The following is a 25,538-nucleotide window of genomic DNA, read 5'->3' on the forward strand; positions in this document are numbered from 1 at the left end:
GTGTCCATTGGTTAAACTTTTTAAATGGAAAATACATACATATTCATAGATGTGGGATTTTTAATGAGGGAGAAGGAGTATATGTAATTTTTTTATAAATAGGTCACAACTATTCAGACACAAATTATTATTCAACACACATATTAATTGTCTGGAGGGGAACTTAAAGTACATTTATTTTAATTTTATAAATGCATTGTATTGTACGGAAGCGTATTGCATTCACTTGAACAAAAAAAAAAAAGAAGTGGTTTTTCTGAGTAATTTTTTTTTTCGTCTGTTTTTGAGGTAATTACTTCTGTTTTTCTGAGGTTTTTTCTGTTTATCAGAGTAATTTATTTTTATGCTTGCTTATGCATGCTTCGGGAGAATTTTTTTCTGCTTTTCTTAGCTATTTCTTTCTTTTCTGTTTTTCGGGCTAATTTTTTTTTCTGAGTTTCTTTGTTGAGAACTCGATGTAATGGAAGCAAACATGACTTGCTTGTTTAGTTTGATCTGGGTTTAAGACACTGGGAGATTGTCATGTCTTTAAGTCATATAGATGGTATTACTATTATTATATATCTTTCTCCCTCTTTGCCTTTTCTCTCACTAATTGCATATATTGGTCAAAAGACAAAGTCCCACCAAAAAGCTCAGAAACTGGGCATATGTGCGGCGCAGGAGTCACCATAGATGAGAGTCACTTGCAGGTTGGCTGTTCTCGTGAGATTTCGAAGTATCTCGATAATTCAGAGAAAAAAAGTTACTCAGAAAAACAGAAATAATTACCTCGAAAAACAGACCAAAAAATAAATTACTCAGAAAAAACAATTTTCTTTATTTTTATTCAAGTGAATGCAATACGCTTCCGTAGTATTGTATCGTATATTTCTAAATATTTTTTTAAAAAGCCAATTTTAAAACACTGATAATAAACATTATTATTATCATTATCCTTGCTATTATAATTATTATTGTTAAGACATTAATCATGTTTAAAATATTTACCTGTTGAAATCAGTCTTCCTGACAGGGTTCTGGTACTTTAATGCAGCACAGGTTCCATAAATAGTGCTACAATAAACAATTAATTACAATATATTAGTATCGTTACAGTAAAATCAGTGAGTGTGTAATGGATTATACTGATAACATTTAGGAAACAGCATCTTAAACAGAACCTTGAGAGAGATGCTTCTCAACATCTACATCTTCCATGTTTCTTTGTATGTCAACGTTGTGAAGCTGTAGTGTGAAAATGATCTGCAAACTTTGAGAAAGTAGAAGACAAAGGCCCATAATAATGTAAACAATTTATTGGAACAATGTACAGATTCAAGCAATGGTAACCAGTCACACCCACTATATCATCTTACAAATATTACAAAATTACTACAGTACAATATAGATTCTTTGCATGATCCAAAATATTTGGTGGCCCCAAAAGTATTACTTTTTTTAAAATTCAGCAGCTTATTTAAAAAAAAAAGAAAATCAAACTGTCTATCAAAATTATGTTTTTGCTTTTATTAGCAAAAAAGATGAAGGCAGATAGTCTAATCAAGTTTGAAGGCTAAATGAGGATGAAAATACAGGAGTTCTTTGACTAGACATTCCTTAATATTGGTGGGTGCTTTATAAAATACAAATTTTTGAATAAAGCTTCATAGAAAGTCAAACTTATATTTGCAAACATTATGTTTATACCAAGTTGTTGAACTATTTCTTTGCTTTTAAATTAGGCATTACCTGTCTCTTCAGATACAGTATGCTGTATACTGTATAACTATTGCAAAACACCAACAAAACCTCAAAGTATTTGCTCTCAAGGCATTGTATACATTATACTATATATTAACCATAGTCTGATAACAATCATTGTTTTGAAAAAAGGTACATGAAGTTGGTACAAGTTAGCACAATTTCTTCTCCCCCCTTGCTTTTCAGCTGTAAGTGTTTGATCATACCTTCACATTTGAGAGCTAGCAGTGTTGCACACATATAACACTAATGTCAATTAACACCCATGGGCATCCATTTCTAATGTAAAGGGCGAAATTTTACTAATCTCAGTTTTCTCTTTTAAAAGGAGATGCATAAAGGCGTACACATCGGGCAAATGATAAAAACAAATAAGAACAACACTTAACACGGACAACCTGAGGTTAACACATAGAAAACACATATTCAAGTAGTGAAACACACCTACAATGTATAGCAGCAGTCAAGTCAGAAATACAGCACAGTAATGGTGGGGACTATTTCATGTGTGTTCTATAGACCTACACTCTTTCAATGAAAGAATAACAGGACTGTGTACACGCACACACCCCATCAAGCCGTGATCACTCCATTTTTTTGCATGCCAAACAGCTGGAATGTGACAGACAAAATCACCTCAAAACACAAAATGATGTGGCACATACAAGTATTTGCCTCTGTATTCCATGATGCATTAAAATCCTGTATTCAACATCGTTTACCTCGATAAATGCTTAATCTAAGAGACCTGTTATACATTTCATATTGTGGAATACATCAATTTATCTAAGACACTCAACGACTTTTACAGTCTAGTGACCCAATTGCATCACGATTTCTTTTTTTTATTGCATTCATTAAATACACTTTTTTTTAGCAGCAATACATTATTATTGATTCATGTTAACACTAAGGTCATATTCTGAAGGGTTTGGCTACATCGTTAAACTTGAGCACTTTGTAATTAAAATTTTAAGTGCCTTTCATGTGCATTGCATGGGGTTAAAATACTGCAATTATTACTCTGGCCAGCAGAGAAGTGACTGGCAGGGCATTTAAAAAAAACCTTAACAATATTTAAAAAATAATCTTCCAATCTCTCCAACCCATCATGGAATACATTCAGGCTATCTGTAACTTATACACTTTAAAAAAAAAAAAAATACAACAGCGCAAAACAACCAGAGACAATTAACATTGTTGTGGTTTCACAGTATTTAAAAACTATACATCCAGCTATGGGGTAAAAGTTTAGGGAGAACACTCCAGCAAGATTTATGTGAAGTTATAAAAGTCTCAGTGCTGCAATACATAAACGGTCACTATGTACTTTTTAAACCTGTAATTGAAGCTACCCTCCCTCCCTTAAATCCCCTCCCCTCCCACTATATGTTGGGGTGTGAGGGGCCACCAACATGCAAGAGATGAAAGCATCCAAGTACCCCACAAAACACAACCACCCAAAAAACATTACAGTCATCCTCAAGATCATGCTTTTTAGCACAAGAAGCCAAACAGCCGATAACAAAAAAGAACTTCAGTACATCGTAAAAAGTAACATATCTAACATTGATTCGATGGTTTTGCATGGTTCTGACAGCCAAAGTCACAAAAAAATCACCAAGACAGGATTTGCGTCGTAGTGGTGTGAAGTCCCCGAGAAACAGGACCGGTGATGACTTGACTCACAGGATGTTTTAACCTGCGTTGCTTCTCCTTCATTTTTATCCCTTCCGCGAGTGGCTCAGAAAAATGTTAAGGATTGTAAGCATCTAAAGCTCTTGATATGCTTGCTGATGAATGTCCATGTCACATTCACGCACACAAGACCGAAACTGAGAGATTCACTCCGACGTTACATCACAGCCAAGATTTTGACACGTTTTTTCCTAAAAATTTTGGTGTGTAAACCCAGTCATGCTACATTACAGCTGATTGCCGTAATTCTCTGGTAGAGGAAACAAAAAAAAGAAAAAAAAAAAAGAAGTACTGTAAATAGATAAATTACAAGGTCAAAGAAGAACCTTATCACAGGGCAATGACAGCTGTTAAACGCAACATACATCACTAAAAATGTTCTACAGCTTTCCACAATGATACAAAGCATGCTACCTATTCCCAGAAAAGCTGCTCTTAAAAAAAAAAAAAAAATCTTGTGCCTCCAGTGACATAATTAACAGCCTTTGCCCTGCTAAGGAATAGGAACACTGAAATAATCTGGTAACTATATGGATGATAACTTAAAATTCTTGGTGATATGCAGCATTATAAAACTATATTCTCCAGGGTCGGCTCCAACTGGATGCGTTCTTAGCATCGGCTGCTATCCGTTAGCATTTAAGCTAAGTTAAATATCTTTTTGATGAACCTTCCGACTTCACGTCATGTTTCAACAACAAGTCTTCCACTGGTAGAATTCAGTTTCATTTTACTGCCACATGCCGTCTACGTGGCTGAAATGATTACTCTGAAGATCATTTAATGCACTAACCTTTCAATATGTGCAAACTCCTTATCTAACCAAAATTAAAAAAAAAAAAAAAAAGAGCAAATCCTATAGTGTTTTGCAAAGTTTTTCTCCATTCTTTTTCAGTAGTTCGGGTGACAGAAAATGATTTTTTGAGGAATAAATGGAGAGAAAAAAGGTGATAAATTTCATTATTTCTGATTGATTACATGAATTTTCCTCCCATGATAAGGTTGTTCTGCCAGTCCCGTTCCCCCCCTTTGCCTGTGCATTGGGGCACTGGGCACTGCAGGTACCACCTCCCTCCCACCCCGTCCACCAGGTTCGGGGAAGGGTTCGCACCCCTTCCCTCCCCTTATCAGGCAGACCCTTCCCCCCAGTAAAGGGTAACATGTTCCCTGGGTAAAAGAGGTTCCCTATATTGTCTCCCATCATGAATGACCTGCGTAGAAAAAGAGAGATCGGCATCAGACAGGGAACAGATTCCCATAAAAATGTTTCTTTCACGTCACTGGAAAAAAGTAGCAAGTGAAGAATTTCCTACAATAACAAATCACGAGATAAGAAAACTGACCCCAGTGATGAGGCACACTGCTGTGGAAACAGTTACACCCCGTAAAAGGTTGCCAGCCGCTCTTTCAGTGGCATGGGGAACTGATCCGAGAAGCGCATCCAGTTTTCCTCTCCCACCTGGTTCTTAAACCCGTGAAGGATCTGAAATTAAACACCGGGAGAAGTTCATACCAAGTTAAAACCGAGCCTTTCAAAATAGATCTAGTGCATGACAGGATTATTGCAGACACTGTTATTCTTCCATTTGGCCACTAGGGGGCAGAAAGGTTGACTAAGTTAGAGAAAGAACAAATCTTTGAAGTCTGAAACCAAGATGTGCTTTGCATCCTAAACATGGACTTTCTAATTTCAGTTTTTAAAATGTTTTAGTTTAAATAGAATAAATCAAACATAAAATAATATAATTTGCTTAAGTTGTGTCTATAGAGAGCATTTCAGCTTTTACCTTGTAGAACATGTCTCGCAGATCATCCTTTGGATTTACCCAGGAGGCCACTGCGTCACAGAAGAATATAAAATCCTGTTCCAGAAAAGAGAGGTGAGGCAACTTTTCAACTTCCAGAGCGATTAACAAACATATTGACCACCCACTCTACCATCTTAATTGCTGGACCTCACCTGCACTACACCTCCCGGATTTACACTGATCATAGTGCAAATTCCTCTGAACGCAGAGTCTTTCTCCTCATTGTCTCTTATATTTCGTAGAGAGGTGCACCTGACAACAGGGACGGCCAAATTTAACATCAGACATACCAAAAAGAATCAAGTAACAATTGTAGAAACTTATGTATGAATCGACTATCAACTGCTACTATGAATGACTAAAGCAAATACACTAACATTAATATCTCTATAAGACATATCATCATATTGGTAAGAAATGTAAGAGATATGTAACAAATACAGCTTATTGCTACCCTTAAATGTAACATTTAGGTGTTTTCTTATCATCAGTCCTCATCTTCCTTAACAGTAACTACCATGTTACACTGTACGTGAGGAGACAACTGTGTCTATCACGACCCGAGATAACCACAAAAAAGTCAAGCATGCACACAAAACAGATCCAAAATAAAAAAAAACAAACATTTTTACTTTTAACACAACTACTCTGAGCTCTAATAACTTCATTGTTTTGTCTATGAGCAGTGTGTTCAGCAAAACCTCATCTATAGCACCTTGAAATGTAATATTACTTTTTTTTGGGGGGGGTGGGGGGTGGGGGGTTTGGGACAGATTTGACTAGAGAAGGTTTGGGTGTACTTTTGGGACAGGCACATGCAGCTGGGTGACTACTAAATGAGAAAGGGCTTTAGGGAATGCTCTTTTTGCAGCAAAGACTGCATCCTTTCTCTGTTGTTGAACCAGCAGGCATGTGACAAATCTGATCCCATGCATCTTTTAGGTTGTTAGCGACAGTTAACAATGACAAAAAACTAGAAATTAAACAAATTAATGTATAATACATGAAGGTGCTACTGAGGCAAAAACAAATCACAAGTAGGACCTAAAAGAGGACAGGGTTAGTCACATGGTTGGCAATGATTACAAACTGATAAGAAACAACGAAAAAATTTAAATTAAAAAAAAAAACTGGAAAGACTTTTTTTTTTTTTTTTTTTTGAGAAGGAAAGTGAGGAGAGGAGAGCAACAGGGGAGAAAAAAGGGGGTAGCAACAGGAGACAGACGAGAAGAGAGGAAGAAAAGCAGAGAGAGAGAGAGAGAAGATGAATTAAATAAAAGATTGAATAATACACACCAGGGTCTTATAAACTGCTGTAGCATGGGTGCCACCTCTTGAGGACAAACGTAACCAAGACGACCAATTGTTATTGCTAAGGTAACGCAATCACGGTTACACACCACCAAACGCCAACCAAGACATGAGCAATGAGGAGGGGAGGAGAAAAATAAAGAAAAAACAAACAACTCAGAGACATAAATCAACAGAATCTGTGTATGATAATAAACAGAAGATTTCACTAGTGTTGATTATTACTGCCCCCGTCAGTCATGGGGAATAAATGTAAAATATGACACTCTAAAAAAAACATACAACACGTTTAAGGGAGAACACATTGACAACTTTGACAAGACATTCATAGAAAAAGGCAAACAATGGCATCTGCTTTCAGAAATCATATGGATCAAACAGCTATTCAAATCTTTTATACTTAACCGATTTAAAATTCATTAGCTTGAATTAAAAAAAAATATATGATAGGTTTCAAAAATGTAAACACACAGGCTAGCTAAGCTGTAGCATGTGTATATATGTGACTGGACTAAACAGAAGCAGTTCACTTGGGCTTTCAGATTTCTCCCTTAAACTCACAAATGTTAATTTTACAGAAGAAACAGAAATGTTGTTTTTTTTGTGTGTTTTTTTTTTTTGTTCTTTTGAAAAGAAATGACAGATTACTCCAAGCCAACTACATGGAGGGAGACTAGTATCCAGCACAGCAGGTTCTTATGAGGCAGAGAGGAGGGAGGACCTAAGTTTAAGAGACACAAAACTATGCAACATTCTCATTAACAAACAGGCATTTATGAACAGTCCAATGACACATGCAGAAAGCAGATGGTATGCTCATTAGAATAAAGTTCAGTGCAGGATCAGCTGATCGGAGAAGAAAAGTGCTGCCACGCACTCCGAAAAAATGCTCCGCCACACCCACCTTTTTAACTGTGGTGTTACATGGCTGTTAATTTAAAAATTTAGATCCAGTATTAAACTATTAAACTGGTTATTCTGGAAATCTCTAAAGCAAAACTGAATAATTTTGTTTCTTAATTTTGTTTCCTTTGTATCCACTGTCACGTTTTCAATTAACACATTGAAAACGTGGTGAAAAGGTTCACTGGTCAGATGCAGACTTTCCTATAAAGTCTTATGAAATACGACTGGCGTGACACAGTTATGAATATCATGTATCCTGCATCAAACATTGGCCATTCTTAACAACATTTAACATCTATTGGCAGATATGCATCCACATTTAAAGAACAGTAAATAAAAGCAACAAATAAACTGACAGCAAACAAACAGGAACACATCTACTGAGTCCCTAGTTTTTCTTTTTTTTAGGCAGGTTACACTTAACCCTTGCATAAATTTTTTTTTTTTTGATGGGATGGTCGCTGCGACACATCAAATCCCAAATTTCCAGTTGAATTGGTAAAACAAGAGTAGAGTGTAAGCTTTCATTTAACAGTGTTATCAGCTAGGTGCCCTTCATTTAGTCAGTTTAGGTGTTCTCTAAATCACTGATGAGTAGTTCTTGTTGAAGTGTAAATATGTCTCAAGTAACATTTAACTATGTGAGGCTGTGAACTTACCTATCTATCTCACACACTGCTTATTGCTTTTGCTTTTTGTTCTGTCTCTATGTTCTACCTCACCTGATGGTTCACAGTCAATCCACATTAGTTAATTCCAAGTCTGGGCGCTTACATGGCTCGCTCGATTCAAGAGTGTCAAGAATTTCACACCCGGGCTTGCCCAGGGTTTAATTTTCTTTCATCTATGTTTACAGGCCACACTGCCAGATAACAAATCAGTGGCTGAAATATTTTACATACTTTAGAGAAACCAGCGCAACCTGTAAGGCTCATGGCTTTGGAAGGGTTTCTGACAAGAGTTTAAAAGGGCAGGGCAGGCACTCAAGTTTGTGTGGTGAGTCCTGGCTGAGTGGACCTAAGTGTGTGTGAGCACCTTCCTGCATGTGTGGCAACCTGGCTGGCTGGTTCAGCACTGCCACATAGCGGTACCTGTGTTTTCCAGAAGAGTCTTTGGGGTATTGGGCCTGTTAATGATCTCCACCAGCTGGTGCAGCACCATGGCAACGTACGGCTGCATTTCAGGCCCTAAGAAAGTATGAACAATGAGAAAATGATGGAAAGAAATTTGTGGAGAGCAAGCACAGTATACAGAAAATATAGTGTACATGTGTTGCAAATGAAGCACTCACCCATTTGAATAGATATCTCTCCAATTGCCCATGTAGCATTGTTGCACACTGATATTAGCTCTGGGTTTAAATTAGTACCCAGTATGGGCATAAAATCAGCTGGAAGAAGGAAATGAGTCGATTTAGCAACTGACTGACAACATATTTCCAAAACAATGCTTCATAGTGAACTTCAAAGAACATACCAATGCATGGTTTGACGTGCTGGAAACAAGCCTTAGTCAGATCCCCCAGTAGAGCAAAAGAACTCTGACGCACTTCTGGCATTTTGTCCTGAATGGTAAGACAGAAAAACAAAAAGGTGAATCATGCAACGTGAGTTTCTCAGTTCATCAGATAAGTGGCATGTTGCACACTTTCACAGATCTTCACCTGCATGCACTGGTACATGAGGGTCAGGATGTTGCTACGAGCGACCAGCTGTTCAATGGTGCCTCCCAAACCCTCCGCCAGTCCACTGAGGAGATCCAAAGCTACGATCATGAAGTCTTTGTCAGGGGCTTCATACTGGTCTGGCTGGGACTGATGAAGCTAGAAGAGTAAAGATAGTTGAGTTAAATTAATATCATAACCACTGGATAATCACATTATACTTATTTAATAAGCTTGAGTTAAGAAGTCAGTTCTCTATTCTGATGATACAGTTCCCACCATCTGTAGAGTGGGTATATCAAAGCCTCTTCACCAAAAACAGCTGCGTCTGAAAACAAGTCTTTTTTTGACAGTGGACCAAAAAATTAAAGGCCATAAAACTAAAACAATGAGATGAAAGAGACACAAAGACTCTTAGCTGAGGGGAACTAGAGTCAGGTTATAATTATTGGTGGGTTTGTCACTATAAGCAACTCTTTTCACATGATACATAGTTATTTGATCCTGTGTTGGTATTAAAATTACAGAGTAATGCAGCTTTAAGTTTTACCTGGCTTTGCAGGAAGTAGGGTCAATAATTTAGGAGTCCAGGGGTTCAAATATATACCTTTTGTATATAAAAATAACAGTGGAGTGTATGAATCGTAAACATTTGATGGGCTTGAACACTCACCATGGCTTGAGCGAGGGTCTTCTGGACCAGGTTAACACAGCGTTGGTACACAGGCTCACAGTATGGCAGGAAGCCACTCTGCAGGGCAGTGGCTACAGATGACAGACACTAGGCAGACAAAAAGACAGACAGGAAGTACATTCAGTCAGAGGTATGTCCTCACTATGTTATCATTACACATGCACGGTCTAATTATGGATTAGAAACTCACTTCTAATAGAGGGAAGAGATCTTTGTCTTCATCTTTCAGCTGGTTCCATTTCTGGATCAGTGGAGGCATCAACATCTGGATGTACTCCTGATGAATACATTGAAACACAGTATGCATTTGATGAGTGAGTGATAATTACAGACGGTAATTAATTAAAAGCAAATAGATCTTAGAAGCATGGGGCATCCTCTCTATTTAACTATAACTTCTGAAAGTATGCTTACCACTACTAGACCTACAAAAATAAAATGAGGAAGGAGTGAATAGTATGTGCTAATGTTATGCATAGAAACGTGAAGTGAAACTGATATATTTTTGTTCTGCGTACCGGTTTATTCAGATGATGCCCCACTGAGTCTGCAAGTGTCCCTATGGCGTCGTAAAGAATCAGCAGGTTTTTGTGCTGGTACTTGTTGAAAGCGAACACCAGTGTGTCCAGGATGAATGCCAGGTAGGGCACCAGCTCTGTGCAAGCCTCCTCCTCCAGTGTGGCAAAGGCACTAGTAGAGGGAGAGAAGAACATATTGTTACCAAGAAATCTGGATGCATTTCCAACACCTGAGGGTAAACTGTGTGGGTGGCACCGGTCCTAATGCATTACAGGGTTCCTAATTTGTAAAATTACATGGCTTATCAGGACTTCTTGCCCACCTGCAAGCAGCCTCCTGCACACGCTTGTTGCTATCTAGAATACGTTTGAGTAACTCCGTCATTAGAGGCTTCAGGTAAACATCTGGTGGCTGGCTAACGACCCAGTGGGCGTAGCGGCTCAGCGTCCAGCAGGTGATGGAGCGCACCAGGGCCTTCTTGTCAGCCAGACAGATGATGAGATGGGGAATCAGCTCAGGCAGGTATGGGATCATGCCCTGCATGCAGCCTGCAGATAAAAGGATGAGAACAGTGTCTTTTGAAGCAGGATATTTCAAGTCCTGTGGGGGATCTTTCCTTAATTCATTTTCTTTCCCATCTTACCTTCAGCTATAGCTCCCAGCACAAGGATGCCAGACTCTTTAACTACCCACTCCGGATGGAAGAGCAGCTCTTTGAGTAGGGGCAGAATGTGCAGCAACAGATCATCCCTAAACACATTGGCCAAAACGTCCAAAGCTGCTGCCGAACATTTACCTAACATTCAGAGAAAAACAGAGAGACATACATACAAACATAGATGTTTGAAGGCAAACATCATACGGACATCACAGGCACAATAAAACACAAACACAAGACAAGTAATCAGTCCACATCCCAATACTGTCTCAGAATATAAAGGGAAGGGAGACTGTGAAAGAGGAAGATTTATATCAGCATGGAGACCATTGCTGGAGAGAGAGATCTAGACAGCTCCATTAACTCACGCAGGTTCCAATCAGAGATAGTATCATCATCGTCCAGCTCATCGTCATCATCTTCCTCTTCCTCTATCCCATCGCCCTCATGCTGCTGAGCGACTGTGCGGGAACGATGGAAACGGGGTCTGATGTCTTGCTCGCTGTCGGGAATGGCTTCATCTTCCTCAATGTCCCCCTGATGATGAATGTACAGGAATATAGAGGTAAACTCGTACTTGTCATATAAGATATTTCAAAAAATGTTCATGTTCTGTTTCATGTTTTAAAACAAAAGTCAGGAGCCAAAATTTCTTGTTGTATTCATTCCTCCTGTTCATACTGACCATTAGAAGATCCCTTAATAATACACTTTAAGTGTGAAGAGCTGGGGGACAAACTCCACAAGCTTCCTACAATATAAAACTATAATTAAAAGTATATTCAAATCTAATGAGAGGCTTGCAGCTGCCCAAATCAAGTCTTTCAGTTATTTTCCCTCTTTGTGTTACCATCCTTCCAATGTAGCTGAACAGGAAAATACTACCCAACGAGACACAAAGAGCATTTCTCTGTTACTAGAAAGGCTAACTGTGAAGGATAGCAATGTTATTTGTCTAACTCATACTTAACTTTTAAATAAATTTCCTTCTTATAACAAGGACTGTAGATTTTGTCCTCCATCGTTCAGTTGTAAATGCATTTAGAGGTTATCTTTTCATGGCCAGTATGAACAGAAATAACTATTGCAGTGAGCAAAAGCTGTTTCAATATTAATTTGGGCACCTGATTATTGTTTTAATACAGACTTGAATTATTGTGAACTTATCCTTAAACTTGACTGAACGGTCTACAAACATCACAGCGTACCAACATCTACAAATGACTGCAGTAAAAATGTATTTAACTCAAAAGTACTTCCGTCACACAAACAACCAAATTGAACTGTATGTCATCTTGAGTCATTGGGGGGGGGGGGGAGAATTCATCGCCTTACCTACAGGTGCAAATATTAAGCTATATAAACTGACCTTGAGCAGGATAATGTCAATCTCAGAGTACTTCATCCCGTTGACAAGCACCGGAGTGAGCCTGGAGCACAAGCCAGAGGAGAAAATGATGAGAACAAAGGGCAAGGATAGGTTAGAGCCCAGAAGTGATCACTCACATGTGATTCCTGCTGGGGGCACACTTTAATGTGACAGCATGGGTGACAGATGCTACAGCTAAGGTCAACAGCCACGGTTCTTAATCAGCTGTCCAGAGGTGAAGAGGAAGAATATCATCCTGGGACAAGGTCTTTACTGACTTACTGCCAAGGTTGCTATGAATCAACAGCTTTCAATATTTGTACTGGAGTGTCAGTCTGTGAATTGTATATCCATATATATATGTGTGTGTGTGTGTGTGTGTGTTCTTACTGTGAGAGGTGTCCACACAGCACTTCCTTGCACACCGGTTGCTCCGCCAGAGTGAGCCAGAACTCACAGGCCTCCAACGCCACATTTTCATCTTGGTCCTGAGTCCTCTGCAGCATGTACTAAGATGATATGAAGATAAATTAAATGTTACATCCTTTATGATTTGTATTTATAAAAATCAACACTAAGCCGAGTGGCCCCAGCCTGCGTGTCATTGCCCCCCTCTCTGCCTCCCATTTCCTGTCTCTCTCTCTACTAACCTGTACATTAAAGGCAAAAAGCCCCCCAAAAAATACTTAAAAAAAAAAAAAAAAAATCAACAGTAAATTCTATCTAAAGTATCACACTGACATCACTGCTACGTCTTCCTACATCCTCCGCCAAGCTTCACTCACCTCTATGATGTTATGCATGTGAGGCAGCAGACGGTCCAGACGAACCTCCAGCAGCATGACCAGAGCTCTGCACACGTTCTTCCTCACTTCTGGCTCCTCATCTGTCGCCAGCGCAAACAGGTTCTGTAGAGGACAGAGAGACACCACGATCAGATCTTCTTTCCATAGTGTGAAACAATCATTCCAAACAACTACCAAAACAACAACTGCTAACAGTAGTAACAGTAATACATGAATAACACACAAGTTAAGTGAGTTCAAGAACAAATATGAATAGGGGTGGAAGAAATGGTCAATTAAACAGTATTTTAAATTAAATTAAATATACTGGCACCAATCTTGCACCACCAAGCGTTTTTTTTAAATGTAAATAGTAATTTTCTACATATATGTTTTAATTTGCGACCACGTTTTCTGCCATGTAGCATCACTAAAGACACCTTACGTCTGTCACTGTTCAGCTATTTTATATTTTCTTCCACCAAAAATCTAATCTAAATCTTTCAATATAAAGTACCAGAGAAATATTTGGACACGTTTCTCACTCAATTGAATGGGAAGGTGTGTCCAAACGTTTGGTGCTGTAGGTATAGGTGTAGGTAGGAAGGTATAGGTGTATATATATATATATAGGTGTATAGGTAGGTATAGGTGTAGGCTGTAGGTGTATAGGTAGGTATAGGTGTAGGCTGTAGGTGTAGGTGTAGGTAGGAATAAAATCTGTATGTGATGCACATATTACTATGGGTAAAATAGCAGGCTAGCTTTTCATTGTGAGTTATTTCTGTAAAATATATAAGTATGAATATCATATGCAGGAATTAAAAACAGCACAAATAAAAAATTGTGATACTAAAACAAGTCCAGGTTAATGTTTGGAGCTAAAAACGATCAACATTCAAACACAATCATGACTTGTATCTTTTCACGAAGGCTTTTAAACTAAGACTTTAAGAAGAGCGTTTAAAGGAAACTACACACAAACCACAACTGTGAGGTAGCTTAGTGTCTTATTTACTGCAGTGATGAATAGTGACCTGCAGGAGGAAGTTCATCTTTATTGGGGATAGACCGACTGTTTGTGTGTGTGTGTTTTTTGTGTCTACACACATGACAGGACGTTAGTGTGAAGTTAAAGCCAGACTTGCCTCAATGAAAGGGTCGATGTGCAGCATGAGAGCCTGAGTTCTGCTGATGATGAACTGATTAACGCAGGCGATGGCATGAGACCTGCAACACAATAACCACCACTTAAGAGTCACAACAACATGTTTTCCTCACATGTTGCAACGCTATGAATGCAGCCTCTGTCTTCTTCTTTACTCCTCTCTCCTCTAATTTAACCTCCAAATATGAAGAACCTCTTTTCTTCTGTCAAATGAACAGACTGAGACTTCAGCTGTATAATTATATATATTATAGACCTCTAGTCCTAGACGTTTAGCCTGTCTGGTACATAATACTGTACGATATATACAGATCTAAATAAATATATTTCAATTATAAAACATACTCATAAGTTGATGATTAAATGCTGGGTTAAAAGGTGGGACTAAAAAAAGAAATGACGGGCAATTTTCCCACTTGAGACTTAATAGTTTATAATTCTAATGTAACAAATACAATAAAGGTTGGACCTGTAATTATATTATATATTATATATCATATATCATATAATTAGAGAGCAGCAGTAGGGAAAATCTCTGTGAGCTAATCATCAATCAAATACAGTGACTGGGATTCATAATCATTTTAATAATGCCATAGATTCTTCAAAATAACTTATCAGTAGCAGATTTAACAAATGTGCCTCCACTGGAAAGACTCAAAGTTGTCTTTATATTAAATCATGGCAAGTATTGGAAGAAAATGTGATACCTAATCTTGGGGCTGTTGTGCTTGAAAAACTGCAAGAACTTGGGGATCATGATGTTAAGAGGACGATCCAGCATGTCGCTATCCAGGATCTCAGCAGAGTCTTCACAGATCTTTTGCAGGGCTCCAAAAGCTCCCTGAGGGGATCGAAAAGAAAAGGAAAGAAAGAAGAAGCACAGAAATGGATGAGACTTCCATTGCAGATTTCATAACTATGTAATTCTAGTAGGCAGGTTATAGCTATAATATAATAACAGAATCATCATTTCTCCTTTTCCTCAGCCTCCTCCCCACCTCGAGGCAGGTTTCATTGCAGGCTCAGCTGTACAGGAGGGGTTGTGGAGGTGGAATGGATTAAAGACTCTGTTCAGCTTTTTTAGCTTTGTGCTGACGTCCTATTTTCCAGTACATTCTACAACACGCTGTTAATATCTTCATATTTTATTGACCTCATTGAAGAAAATCTTAAAAAATTAATCTAATCTTATATATAGATTAGATTGATAGGTTAAAAGATCTTGTTTTATTTTTTTTTTCTTGCACAGTGCCAAGTGCCATGAAATGGGTTTAACCTGCTTATCCGAGATCTTTAATAGGATTCATCCACTTCTGCTCTAATAATCTTCAAACAGTTGAAAAGCAGTCACACACACACACACACACACACACACACACACACACACAAACACACATAGACACACAAACGTCATCTCTCTTGCGTCGCCTTTCTTAATACGAGCTGCTTGACTGATGGTTAGTATGCATGCTCACGATATGCTGCAGACATCAGTTTCTCTCTCTCTCCCACAAAAATGCAGTCTGAGGAAATGATAGGAGCAACCGGCACGGCACTGACACCGACGCCGTCTGAAAACGTGTTTCTATGGAAACCGTTCCCATGTCGGCATTCCTTTCAGATGACAGATACAGAATGGTTAAAAAAGAAAAAGAAAAAAAAAATGTGGGGGAGCTGAAGGGATGAAACGAGACGTGGAGGGTAACGGCTGCGGCTGTGTCAAGGTCGTTGACAGAAGAGACAAGGTGGAAGCATTCCTCGGGTTGGAAAAGACTTCAGTCATTGATTCTTACAGCAAATATGCATAAAAACACAGCCAGAGTCTTTGAAATAAAATAATTCAAGTATGAGATGCCTGATGAAACTGAACAGCACACATTTTAATGACCTAAAAAAGCTGCCTTAAATGTTCCAATCAGTAATAAAAAGTCTATTATGAATCATATTTGGGCTCTGGGAACAATAACATGCTGAAATATGGCTTCATTAAAGCTTGTGAAAATGTATGGAGCAGGACATTGGAGCCCCTCCCGTTGACTTAAAAACGTAATATAGTGTGTGTTTGAGTGTTCACAGAGAAGGGCAGAGGAATGGGAGTGGCCTTAAAGCATTCCAGTGACGCTGAGTGTTTAAAGTGTAATCCTCCCTCCAAGTCCTGCTATGGAAGGTCATTAAAGGCGAGAATGCAAGTTATGCAGATGACAGCGAGCCGGGGCAAAGACAGGCATGCATTTAGTCAACTAAACAGCTCCCCTTACACTTTAGCCTTGGAAATTTTAATGTGCCGCTGTTCAAATAAGCACTGAGGGGGAAAAAAAAAAAAAAAAAAAAAAAAAAAAAACATTAACATGCATGATCCTATGCCCTCTGGAGTGTAATCAAACTTGACCCACACAACACACACCCCCGCAAACACTTTCCAAATGTCATTAATCAAAATGCTAAAAACTGCTCTCAAGCAAAACCTATATAAAGCCATCCGCCAACATCACACTTGGCATCCGAAAACACCTGCTGGTGTCTTTTTATAGATACATGCAGACAGGGGCAGAGTGCGGCGGCACGGGGAGCTCATCTAACAACTGCTGCTCATAAAACCACAAACACAACCGGTGCAGCTGCAAATCCTGATGTTACCAAGGTGGTGGACTGGTTTTGTATCACCTTTTTTTTAACTCTGTAGGTTTAGAGTTTGGGGCAGTACCACATATCCACCCCTCTTTTTCCCCCATGACATCAGCATCAGCAGAATTATAGCTCAGTATGACACTTTTGCATCAATACAAAAGAATGATGCTACATACCTTTATTTAAATTATCTATATGTTATATTGCACACTATAGAACATGCAGACTGATTTAAAAAAAAAAAAAGAAAAAAGTCTGAAGTCAAGAGATCAAGAGATTTGTATCACATGTCCTGTACTCGACCTCATTGTTTAGGTTACAAAGTGCATTCATCTCCCAAAGCCTATTACTAGTGTCCATTTAAGCTTTACTGAAGAAAATATATTCAAAGAAGAAGAAGAACAAGCAGCTACTAACTCCGGAAAGGAAAGCCAAACAAAGCAGATAAGGCCATTTTCCACAGAAAAGTTCCATCACTTCATTTATCTAACATTGTCTATTTTGGTTCACTTGATTATGTGAGAGCAAACAAGAGGAATCCAAATGAAAGGAGAAGCATGTGCTAAAGAGTAAAAGTATCATTTATTGTTACATTTTGTCATCATTTGAATGTATTAAGTCTAATTGAGTCTATAACCATAAAAGTATTAAAACACTTAATATATAAACAGTATAAAGAGACCTCTGGCACTGCTTCCTTAACTCAATGACACTAAAACATTTTCACTGAATGATTAAAGGACACTTCCAGCACCAATTTAACGATCTTCAACATCAGATACTAAGGAGCTTTCCAGCCTCCAAGCTGCTTTGAAAAAAAAAAAAAAAAACCACAAAAAAACAACATAGCGATTCCTATGAGGAGCAGCTACATTTGGCCGCTGTTCAGTGTTAAGCCGTGCACACACACATACACTTAAAGATCCTCTGCAGTAAATAGCTGACCTAAATCTCTGCTTCTGAATGAGCTTTATAAGAGAGAGAGAGAGAGAGGCGGGCTGCGGTGCCACACGGAGAGAGCCATTTTTGTGTTAAACCCCCCCCCCCCCCTCATAATAATCACCTGGACGTTGCCGCTAACGAACAATTACTGACAGGATGCTTTTTCAAACGAGGCTGAATTGAGCGTGACAACTTGACATTGATTTTAATTTGCAACGTGTTCTGCGATGTAATGTATTACCTTACCTATTGCTAAGGCTGATGTCACGGGCACATGCAGCTGACAGCGTATTAACGACTGCAGACTTTATGTGAGTCTAAGTATGGGTGCGGTATCATTACACAGATCAGATGATCCAACATACTACAAAGCCTCTATAACGGCACACGGCGATTTCAGCTGAGCCACAATGGAGTATTTATGCAGCATCCTCATCTTGTAACTGTAGAAGTGTTTGATATCACCAGCAGCGGATGACATCAGGCAATCCTACTTGATACAATCAAAAGATAAATGCTTTACTACAGAGCAATCACAGGAGCTAAGACACTGTATTTGTACCAAATAAAGGATGATGATGGACTATAGAGGGGGAAAAAAATGTAAAACTTGCACACTAAGATAGATTTTAAGGTTCTTTTACTTGTTTTTAAAGCTCTAAATCCAACATCACAGACTCTCTGTCGTTCTTACAATGCTTGACGAGCTCACACATTTAAATATACACAAAAAAATAGAAATAGTGGTGCAGCTCTCTTTAATTATGCTCCAAAATGATGGCAAGAGATGTGGACTAAATGTCATATATTTGTCAAATTTTATTCTTTTTACTGTTGTTTTATTTTATTGTATTTCATTTGTCTCTGTAAAGCATTTTGAGCTACATCCCTTGTATGAGAGGTGCTCCATAATTCAAGTTTATCATTATTGTTATGATTAAGATAAAACACATTAACATTGTTCTGAGATTCTGTGCAATTCGGCAGCTTTTCTTGACATTAGTAGAAAAAAAATGGAATCTAAGAATGACACCTCATGATATGTATGACCTCATCTTTCTGTTTGTTTGTATATTTGTCCTATTCTGCAAGAGTGTAAAATGCCTGACTTTGATTTAATGGTGCAGGTCTGCAGGGTGGCTGGATGGATGCTTGAGATTAGCTGAGTGCTGTTTCTATTTTCTATATTTTGAAAATCTGAAATAAAAAAAAGAGCTCGATCAAAAAAGATGAAACAACACATTGTTGTTGTTGTTTTTTGCTGATGTGCACATTATGAAAGTTATTCTGGGTAACCGTGTGGGCCAAGTCAGAAAATGAGGTCATATGTTTTTTTTCTGGTTAAAGGGATAAAAAAAAAAAAAAAAAAGAGAATAAAATGATTCCGTGTTGAATAATCTGTAGCTGTGGCTGCCGCTCCAGCTGTGAGGCCGCCTTCAGCTCATCTGGCCAGAGGGATGCTATCCAGATGCTGCTTCGTAGCCGACCCAGCTCTTTCCTCTCCACGATAAATAAATAAATGAACAGACGTGCGCACACATAGAAACATGCTTACTTATTGCGTAAGTGAGCAATGACAAATCTCCGTCTCCATCTCTCCATCACACACACACACACACACACACACACACACACACAGAGTCTCTTTTGAGGACATTACATAGACTTACATTCATTTTCCGGAGATTTACCCTAACCCTAACCTCAACCACTGACCAAAAACAATTCACCTTTTCCAAATTAGGGACACAGCTTTTGTCCCCAATTACATGAGCCAGCCACAATTAAGGTCCTATGTCTGAAATGTGTCCCCAAAAGTAGCTTATAAGAGAGCAGACACACACGCAGAGATGCAAAAACATATTTTCTCTGACTTCCGATGAGAATTTAGAAGAACTGAAACTTTAGTACTGCCAGCTTCCAATACAAAAAACAAGATTAGGGTTACCATTCACTATAACCCCTAAAAGATGCTGCCATATAAAAGCTCTCACTGCTTGTCACAGCACAGACATGTCCTCGTGATATGTGAGAAAAGCATCAAAAAATTTCACGTTCAACCATTTTTAGTGCTTGCCAGTTTTGTCAGAAGATATATTTTATTCTAGTAACTATCATCTAATATCTCTGATTCCAGCAAAAGATTTTAGCTGCTGTTGCCATCTATCAAATCCTGTGATTTCATGCTTAATATTAAGAGTTCCATTTTTGTAACTTAATAGTATTACAGCGTGAAAAGATTTATCTGGTCTCGTTTGCCAACAGACCAGCGCTAATGTCTGTACGGGGATGTGTTTCCTGTCATCGGTAAACTAATTATCACAAGCTTCACCGTGTCTCCTCACCTCGCATGTGTTGTAGTCCTCCGAATCAAGCAGCTGGCACAGTTTAGGCAGAAGCTCCGGCCAGTTTTGTAACTCTCCCTTGGAAGCGATCGTGGTGATGAGGATACCTGTTTGGGGAGAAGAATTGACACCGGTGTGACATAACTACAGAGAAGGTGCAGACGCTGCTATTTCTGTGAGCTGAACAAATACAGGAACGTGCAGAAGCCAAGAGTTAAGAGATACACACTTTTCTACTATCCATTTTGTAGCCATATGCTCAATATAAATATGCATCAGGTGATTTAATGTGGTGATGAAATAGCTTTAACTTTGGTTGAATGACTGTGTGGCCACTGGTTGTCCATGCATAAACATCAGCATGTTGCAACTCTGTTAGTCACAAGTAAAGTTGAATACAGCAATAATAATAATAACAACAACAAGGAGAGATTGGGATATCAAACCTGACTAGAGGCATTAAAAGCTAGGCCTTAATCATGAGGCTATGTTTCAAGTGTTAATAAGATAATAATATCTCCAGACACAGAACTGTTTCAAGATTTGGCATTTGAGAGTGGTAATTAATTTCCATGGTAGACTCACTTTCCTTTAACATGCTTTGTTTACTGCAGATGCTGACATTATTGATGTGAAGCTGATGCATTCAGCTGTAGATTCAATGTGACAGCGCGATGTGTCAGCAAATAGGCAAATCTGCATCAACCGGACAACCAAACAAGACAAATAATGCAAGATTCATCACCAAAAAATTGAATAAATAATTAAAGATTTAACAGCCCTGAGCTTCAGTATTTTGGGGTAGATGTTTTAAGGATGAAGTTATCACTGCTGGTCTAAATGTGCACGGATATCAGGAACAGTCAATGGACCCCCCGAGGACGCCACTTACCCACTGTGGCCCGGATTAGCGGCGAGGAGTCTCCGATGTTTTGGAGGCACTCGCTCTTGATGAAATCAGACACACCGTTAGGGAAGTTCTGATAATGGGCTTTCACATTGTTCTTCAGTATCAGCCCACTCAGGGAGCGCGTTGGTTCATCTTAGGTTTGGGAGGGGGCGAACGAGCAGGAGGAGGGGGGAAATAGAAAAGAGCAGACATTTAGAACAGTGTTTTCTGTTGAGCACAAATACACTGGTAGAGCGGAGACAAAGGTTACAGTGCAGTGAAGGTTGGTGACTCAGTCATTAATTTGCTCACAGGATCCTATTACCATCTCATTCTGTTTCCTGCTTTACAATATGCCAGCATCACGACATAAAGACAGACCTGCTTTCCATGTCAAATGCTGAACTAGATACTGCAAAAAATAACTGTTTGTTGAAATAAATGGAAATATACCTCATAATAAACATGCTGTCATTTTGGACTGATTATTTCTCACTTGCTGTATTTCATTTGAAAGCAATAGCGCAGCAGCATCCTAAAATGTCTTAACACCACTTAACATTTGGGTCGTCTACTGTGCAGACAGTGAAGCCAAAAGTTGAGCAGTGCCAGGAATTAGGTTTAAAATTAGAGTGACCCATATTCTGAGTGCCACATCATCTGTGGCAAAGATGCCACCGGGTCGCCCGAGTCACGGCCAGACAAACCTGTCACTGAACAGTTACATAAAAAAAATGACATATCTGACGTCGACGCCGTGCAGCAGCATCAGACGATCGAGGAACACAATACGAGCACAACAAAATTTTAAAAAAAAAACAGAGTACTGAAACAGAAACAGATGGCTCACCTTCTGATTTTAACTTTGTCAAAACAAATATTAAATAGTTGTTGAAGTCTGGATACTGGTTGAGCTGCTCGAGTCTCTGGGAGAGAAGCGGTTGAGGAAGACAATGTGCTAACAGAGCATGTTGGCATGTTAAAAAGGTCATGAGCACGTTATTGTCACATGATCGTAACAGCAGGTATGTGTTTTTTTATTTCATCTGAAGACACTTAGAAATAGCAGGTGTTTGTGTGGTCAAGTGGTGGTGTAATGTAACAGTGTAATGGTGTGTGTGTGTGTGTGTGTGTGAGAGAGAGAGAGAGGGAGAGAGAGGGGAGTGAGTTTATGTTTGTAGGTGGTGGTCATAAATTTGTCATCTGATGTGACTGAACCCAGCAGCCAGATGGCATATTTATTACAGCAGGTCGTCTATGAGTTAATGATGCAGTGAAAAGTTACATAAGCTAATCATTTAATATCAGCATGCAAACGGACAAAAAAAATACATTAGGGTCAGAAGCATGAAGCAGAGGACAGTTATTGTTCTCTGATGCAAAAGAATGAGGTAACTGACTTATACAAAACAATACTGTAGCCCATTTGCGTCAACAATAACAGTAACCTTGCACAAGCTATATGACAGGTTTATAACGCACTTCGCCGTCACACAGTTCAAATGACTAAAGCAAACGTCATTCAGCCTGTTTCCTGTTTGGGTCTAATGCATGCAGATGATGCTGGTTGGGGGGTTGGGGGTGTGTGGGGGGGGTGTGGGTGATCGTAGTTTGATTTTTAGGATATGAACAAATCCTGACAGTCCTCTGTAGACTGAGATGGAGCAAATGCCATTGAAAGCTTTGATAAACAGGATTTGTCATTCATTATTAATGCTAACCAAGTTTGCCAGAAGATATTTTTACCTCCATTTTTAAACATTTAAATCCAAATCTTTTCTCTAGTTTTCATTTTTCCTGCACTGTAAATGTTTAGACGCTGATGCATATCTAGGGATTTCATGCTTATACGCCTCGCTGGTATTAGATACATGTTGTGTATGCTTTTCAGGATTTCTTTGAAGCTTTTTATGTTTCCTGTGAAAGATAATTTAGGAGGACACAACCTACTGGATTTATGAGGACACCTGTTCTGTCACCATTAATCATCACATCATTATTACTTTACAGTAGACTTTAATTGCACCTATGACCTCTGACATGGAAACCTATAAGAATTAAAGAGATGTGACATTGCACAGGTAACTATATATATATGAGACACTTAAAAATGAATATTATGTTGAACTGTTACCTAGTTAGTTCAGACTATGTAAGCATGCATGTTTGAAGATTAATATGCAGATATTTTACATGAAGGTTGCATGCATTAGCTGTTAAATTAAACATTTCTATTGAAGCACAATGAAAAGCTTACCTTATAATAAATCTGACATGTTTAATATGACCAAAACATACTGCTTTTCTACTAGCATGGTTGAGTTGTTGTGCTTTTACAGACAAAAAAAACATCAAGCACGACCAGCACCTGCGTATTATACCTGCTCATAACGGTGACCACCCAGGCTAGTGTTGGCTATCGCTAGCCTGTTGAGTCTTATCTCGCCCGTTATTAAGCGCTTACTAACTCGTAACAAAGCATGTCTCGTCGTCTATGCGTGAGGAAAAGGATACTTGCTGGACGGATCTCTGTGTGGACGTGTCTGGCGACTGAGACTCTTTCAGCAGCTGTAATATTTGTTGAAGTCCTTGCTCGTCTGGCTTCCACGCACACTCCATCTTTGCTGCTGCTGCTGCTGCTGCTGCGGATAAAGACATAACATGAAGCTAACACGGAGGATTTGACATCAAACGATGAACCAATTACTACATTAGCTAGGACACGTAACACTACTTAGAGATACAAGATAGAGGCTGCTTTTTTTGCTTTTTTTTTTTTTGCCCTTTTTTTCCGCCTTTTTTTTTTTTTTTTTTTTACCTGTTTTGATTTAGCCGACGTAATCTAGTGTTCCTGACTTTCTGGTGAAATGTGAGCGTCTGTCTGGGCTTTCAGACATGGGCCTGTAGCAGCAGGAACATCCGTTTTCGCAACAAGCTGGAAAAGCTGCGGGCCTTACGGGCTCCCGTCGCATTTAACGGGCTGCGTCATCTGCTGAACACGGCGCCGAGCGGTCCTAGTGCGAGACTGGCTCAAGTCACACATGTAAAAAAATAAAAATAAACGTATATCAGTGACGATTTTTAGACCCTTTTTATGATTGCTCAAACAGCCCTAAATTTGATCTCAGCAGGGTTTTTTAAATTATTTTATACAACTGTTAGAGATGGGACAAACACTTATACTACAGGTTAAAATTGTTTTATTTTAGATCTAATGTACTTTGGATAGTTCTGTCATTAATATTGTATTTTCCTCAGGGTTCATTAACTATCTTAGAGTCCTCTCTGTCATTGTTTATTCTTGTTATACATTATAGTAGACCACTCTACTATGTATTAATGTAATTTACATTATCCAGTGAAATGAATTATTTAGCAGGGGGTTTGAACACTTACAGGGCATTGAATGTGAATGAGCCCCACTAAAGGTCTTATCCTCCTATCCAAGTCAAATTTGATTCTTTCTGACATTTTGGCAGCTGTAAAAACACTGAAAATGTTGTTATTTTACCCTGAAATGTATAATAATATAATAATAACATGCACAAAAATGAAAATATTTTAAAATGGGTGCTACAAACTTTTGTCTAATGATGCTGTTCCAGGTCAAATTTGAGCCATATCTATTGGCTTCTTGTTTAAATGAATAGTTTATTGTGATGGATTGGGTCAAATGTGACCCAGGCCAGAACATACTGTGAGGGTGTAGAATATGAACAGTATGTAAGGGTTAAAATGTTACTGTAATGTAACTATTTCAAGGCCTTCAGGTGACTCGTGCTGCCTTCAATTGCTGTCTGAAATATGCCATATATGTTTAAAGGCTGCATTTCAAACCTCTTGCAATCACTCCTTACTATCTGAATTGGGTTTGAGAGTAAGGCCAGTTCAGTTGTTTTTCATAGATACTGACATGATTTATAAGGGAAATCATTTCTTATGAAACAAGATGTATCTCTCATTTGAAAATGTATTCATTAGTTCATGTAGATTTTGGAATATAAAAGATATTGTATTGTATTGTAAAAAAAGTCAAAAGTCTGGCATGGACTTAATTGGTACTGTGACACCAGTTAAGCCCATGTGCGCCAAATAAGATCCATGTCATGATTTATTTACAAAATATATTAAAAAAATATTGATTTCAAAGAATAAAAAAAACATGGATATGTATTAAGTAACAAATATGAAGAAGAAGCCCTCCTCCTGAGCAAAATCTTAAAGGTCTGACTGTCACTGTTATTAATATTTAACCAGTTTTGGGGAGTAACTAATTACATGTAATGTGTAATTAAATTACAGTTACTTATGAAAATGTTGATGATTACAAAAGACGGTTACATCTGAAGTCAGACCTTTAAGATTTTGAGGGTATGTTTCCAACAGCCCATGAAGGTAGCACAAGTCAC

At 38.5% G+C, this 25,538-nt stretch overlaps 1 protein-coding gene across 1 annotated transcript; it reads right to left on the reverse strand.

Moving 5' to 3' along the window:
* Positions 1-1,283: 1,283 nt before the first annotated feature.
* tnpo1 (transportin 1) lies at positions 1,284-24,077 on the reverse strand. The gene is made up of 25 exons (XM_053339723.1): positions 23,948-24,077; positions 23,644-23,768; positions 21,980-22,055; positions 21,133-21,282; positions 20,241-20,347; positions 15,033-15,166; positions 14,303-14,384; positions 13,155-13,277; positions 12,760-12,878; positions 12,370-12,430; positions 11,369-11,537; positions 10,986-11,138; positions 10,665-10,890; positions 10,342-10,513; positions 10,014-10,100; positions 9,803-9,910; positions 9,130-9,288; positions 8,943-9,030; positions 8,758-8,856; positions 8,558-8,653; positions 6,546-6,621; positions 5,402-5,501; positions 5,229-5,303; positions 4,785-4,924; positions 1,284-4,652 (listed from the first exon to the last, which is right to left on the reverse strand). Exons 2-24 carry the CDS (start codon positions 23,746-23,748, stop codon positions 4,817-4,819), a joined length of 2,673 nt encoding a protein of 890 aa, XP_053195698.1. The 5' UTR covers positions 23,749-23,768; positions 23,948-24,077; the 3' UTR covers positions 1,284-4,652; positions 4,785-4,816.
* Between the last annotated feature and the right edge of the window lie 1,461 nt (positions 24,078-25,538).

The sequence above is a fragment of the Scomber japonicus genome, chromosome 19, assembly GCF_027409825.1.
Source record: "Scomber japonicus isolate fScoJap1 chromosome 19, fScoJap1.pri, whole genome shotgun sequence".
NCBI classification, from domain to species: Eukaryota; Metazoa; Chordata; class Actinopteri; order Scombriformes; family Scombridae; genus Scomber; species Scomber japonicus.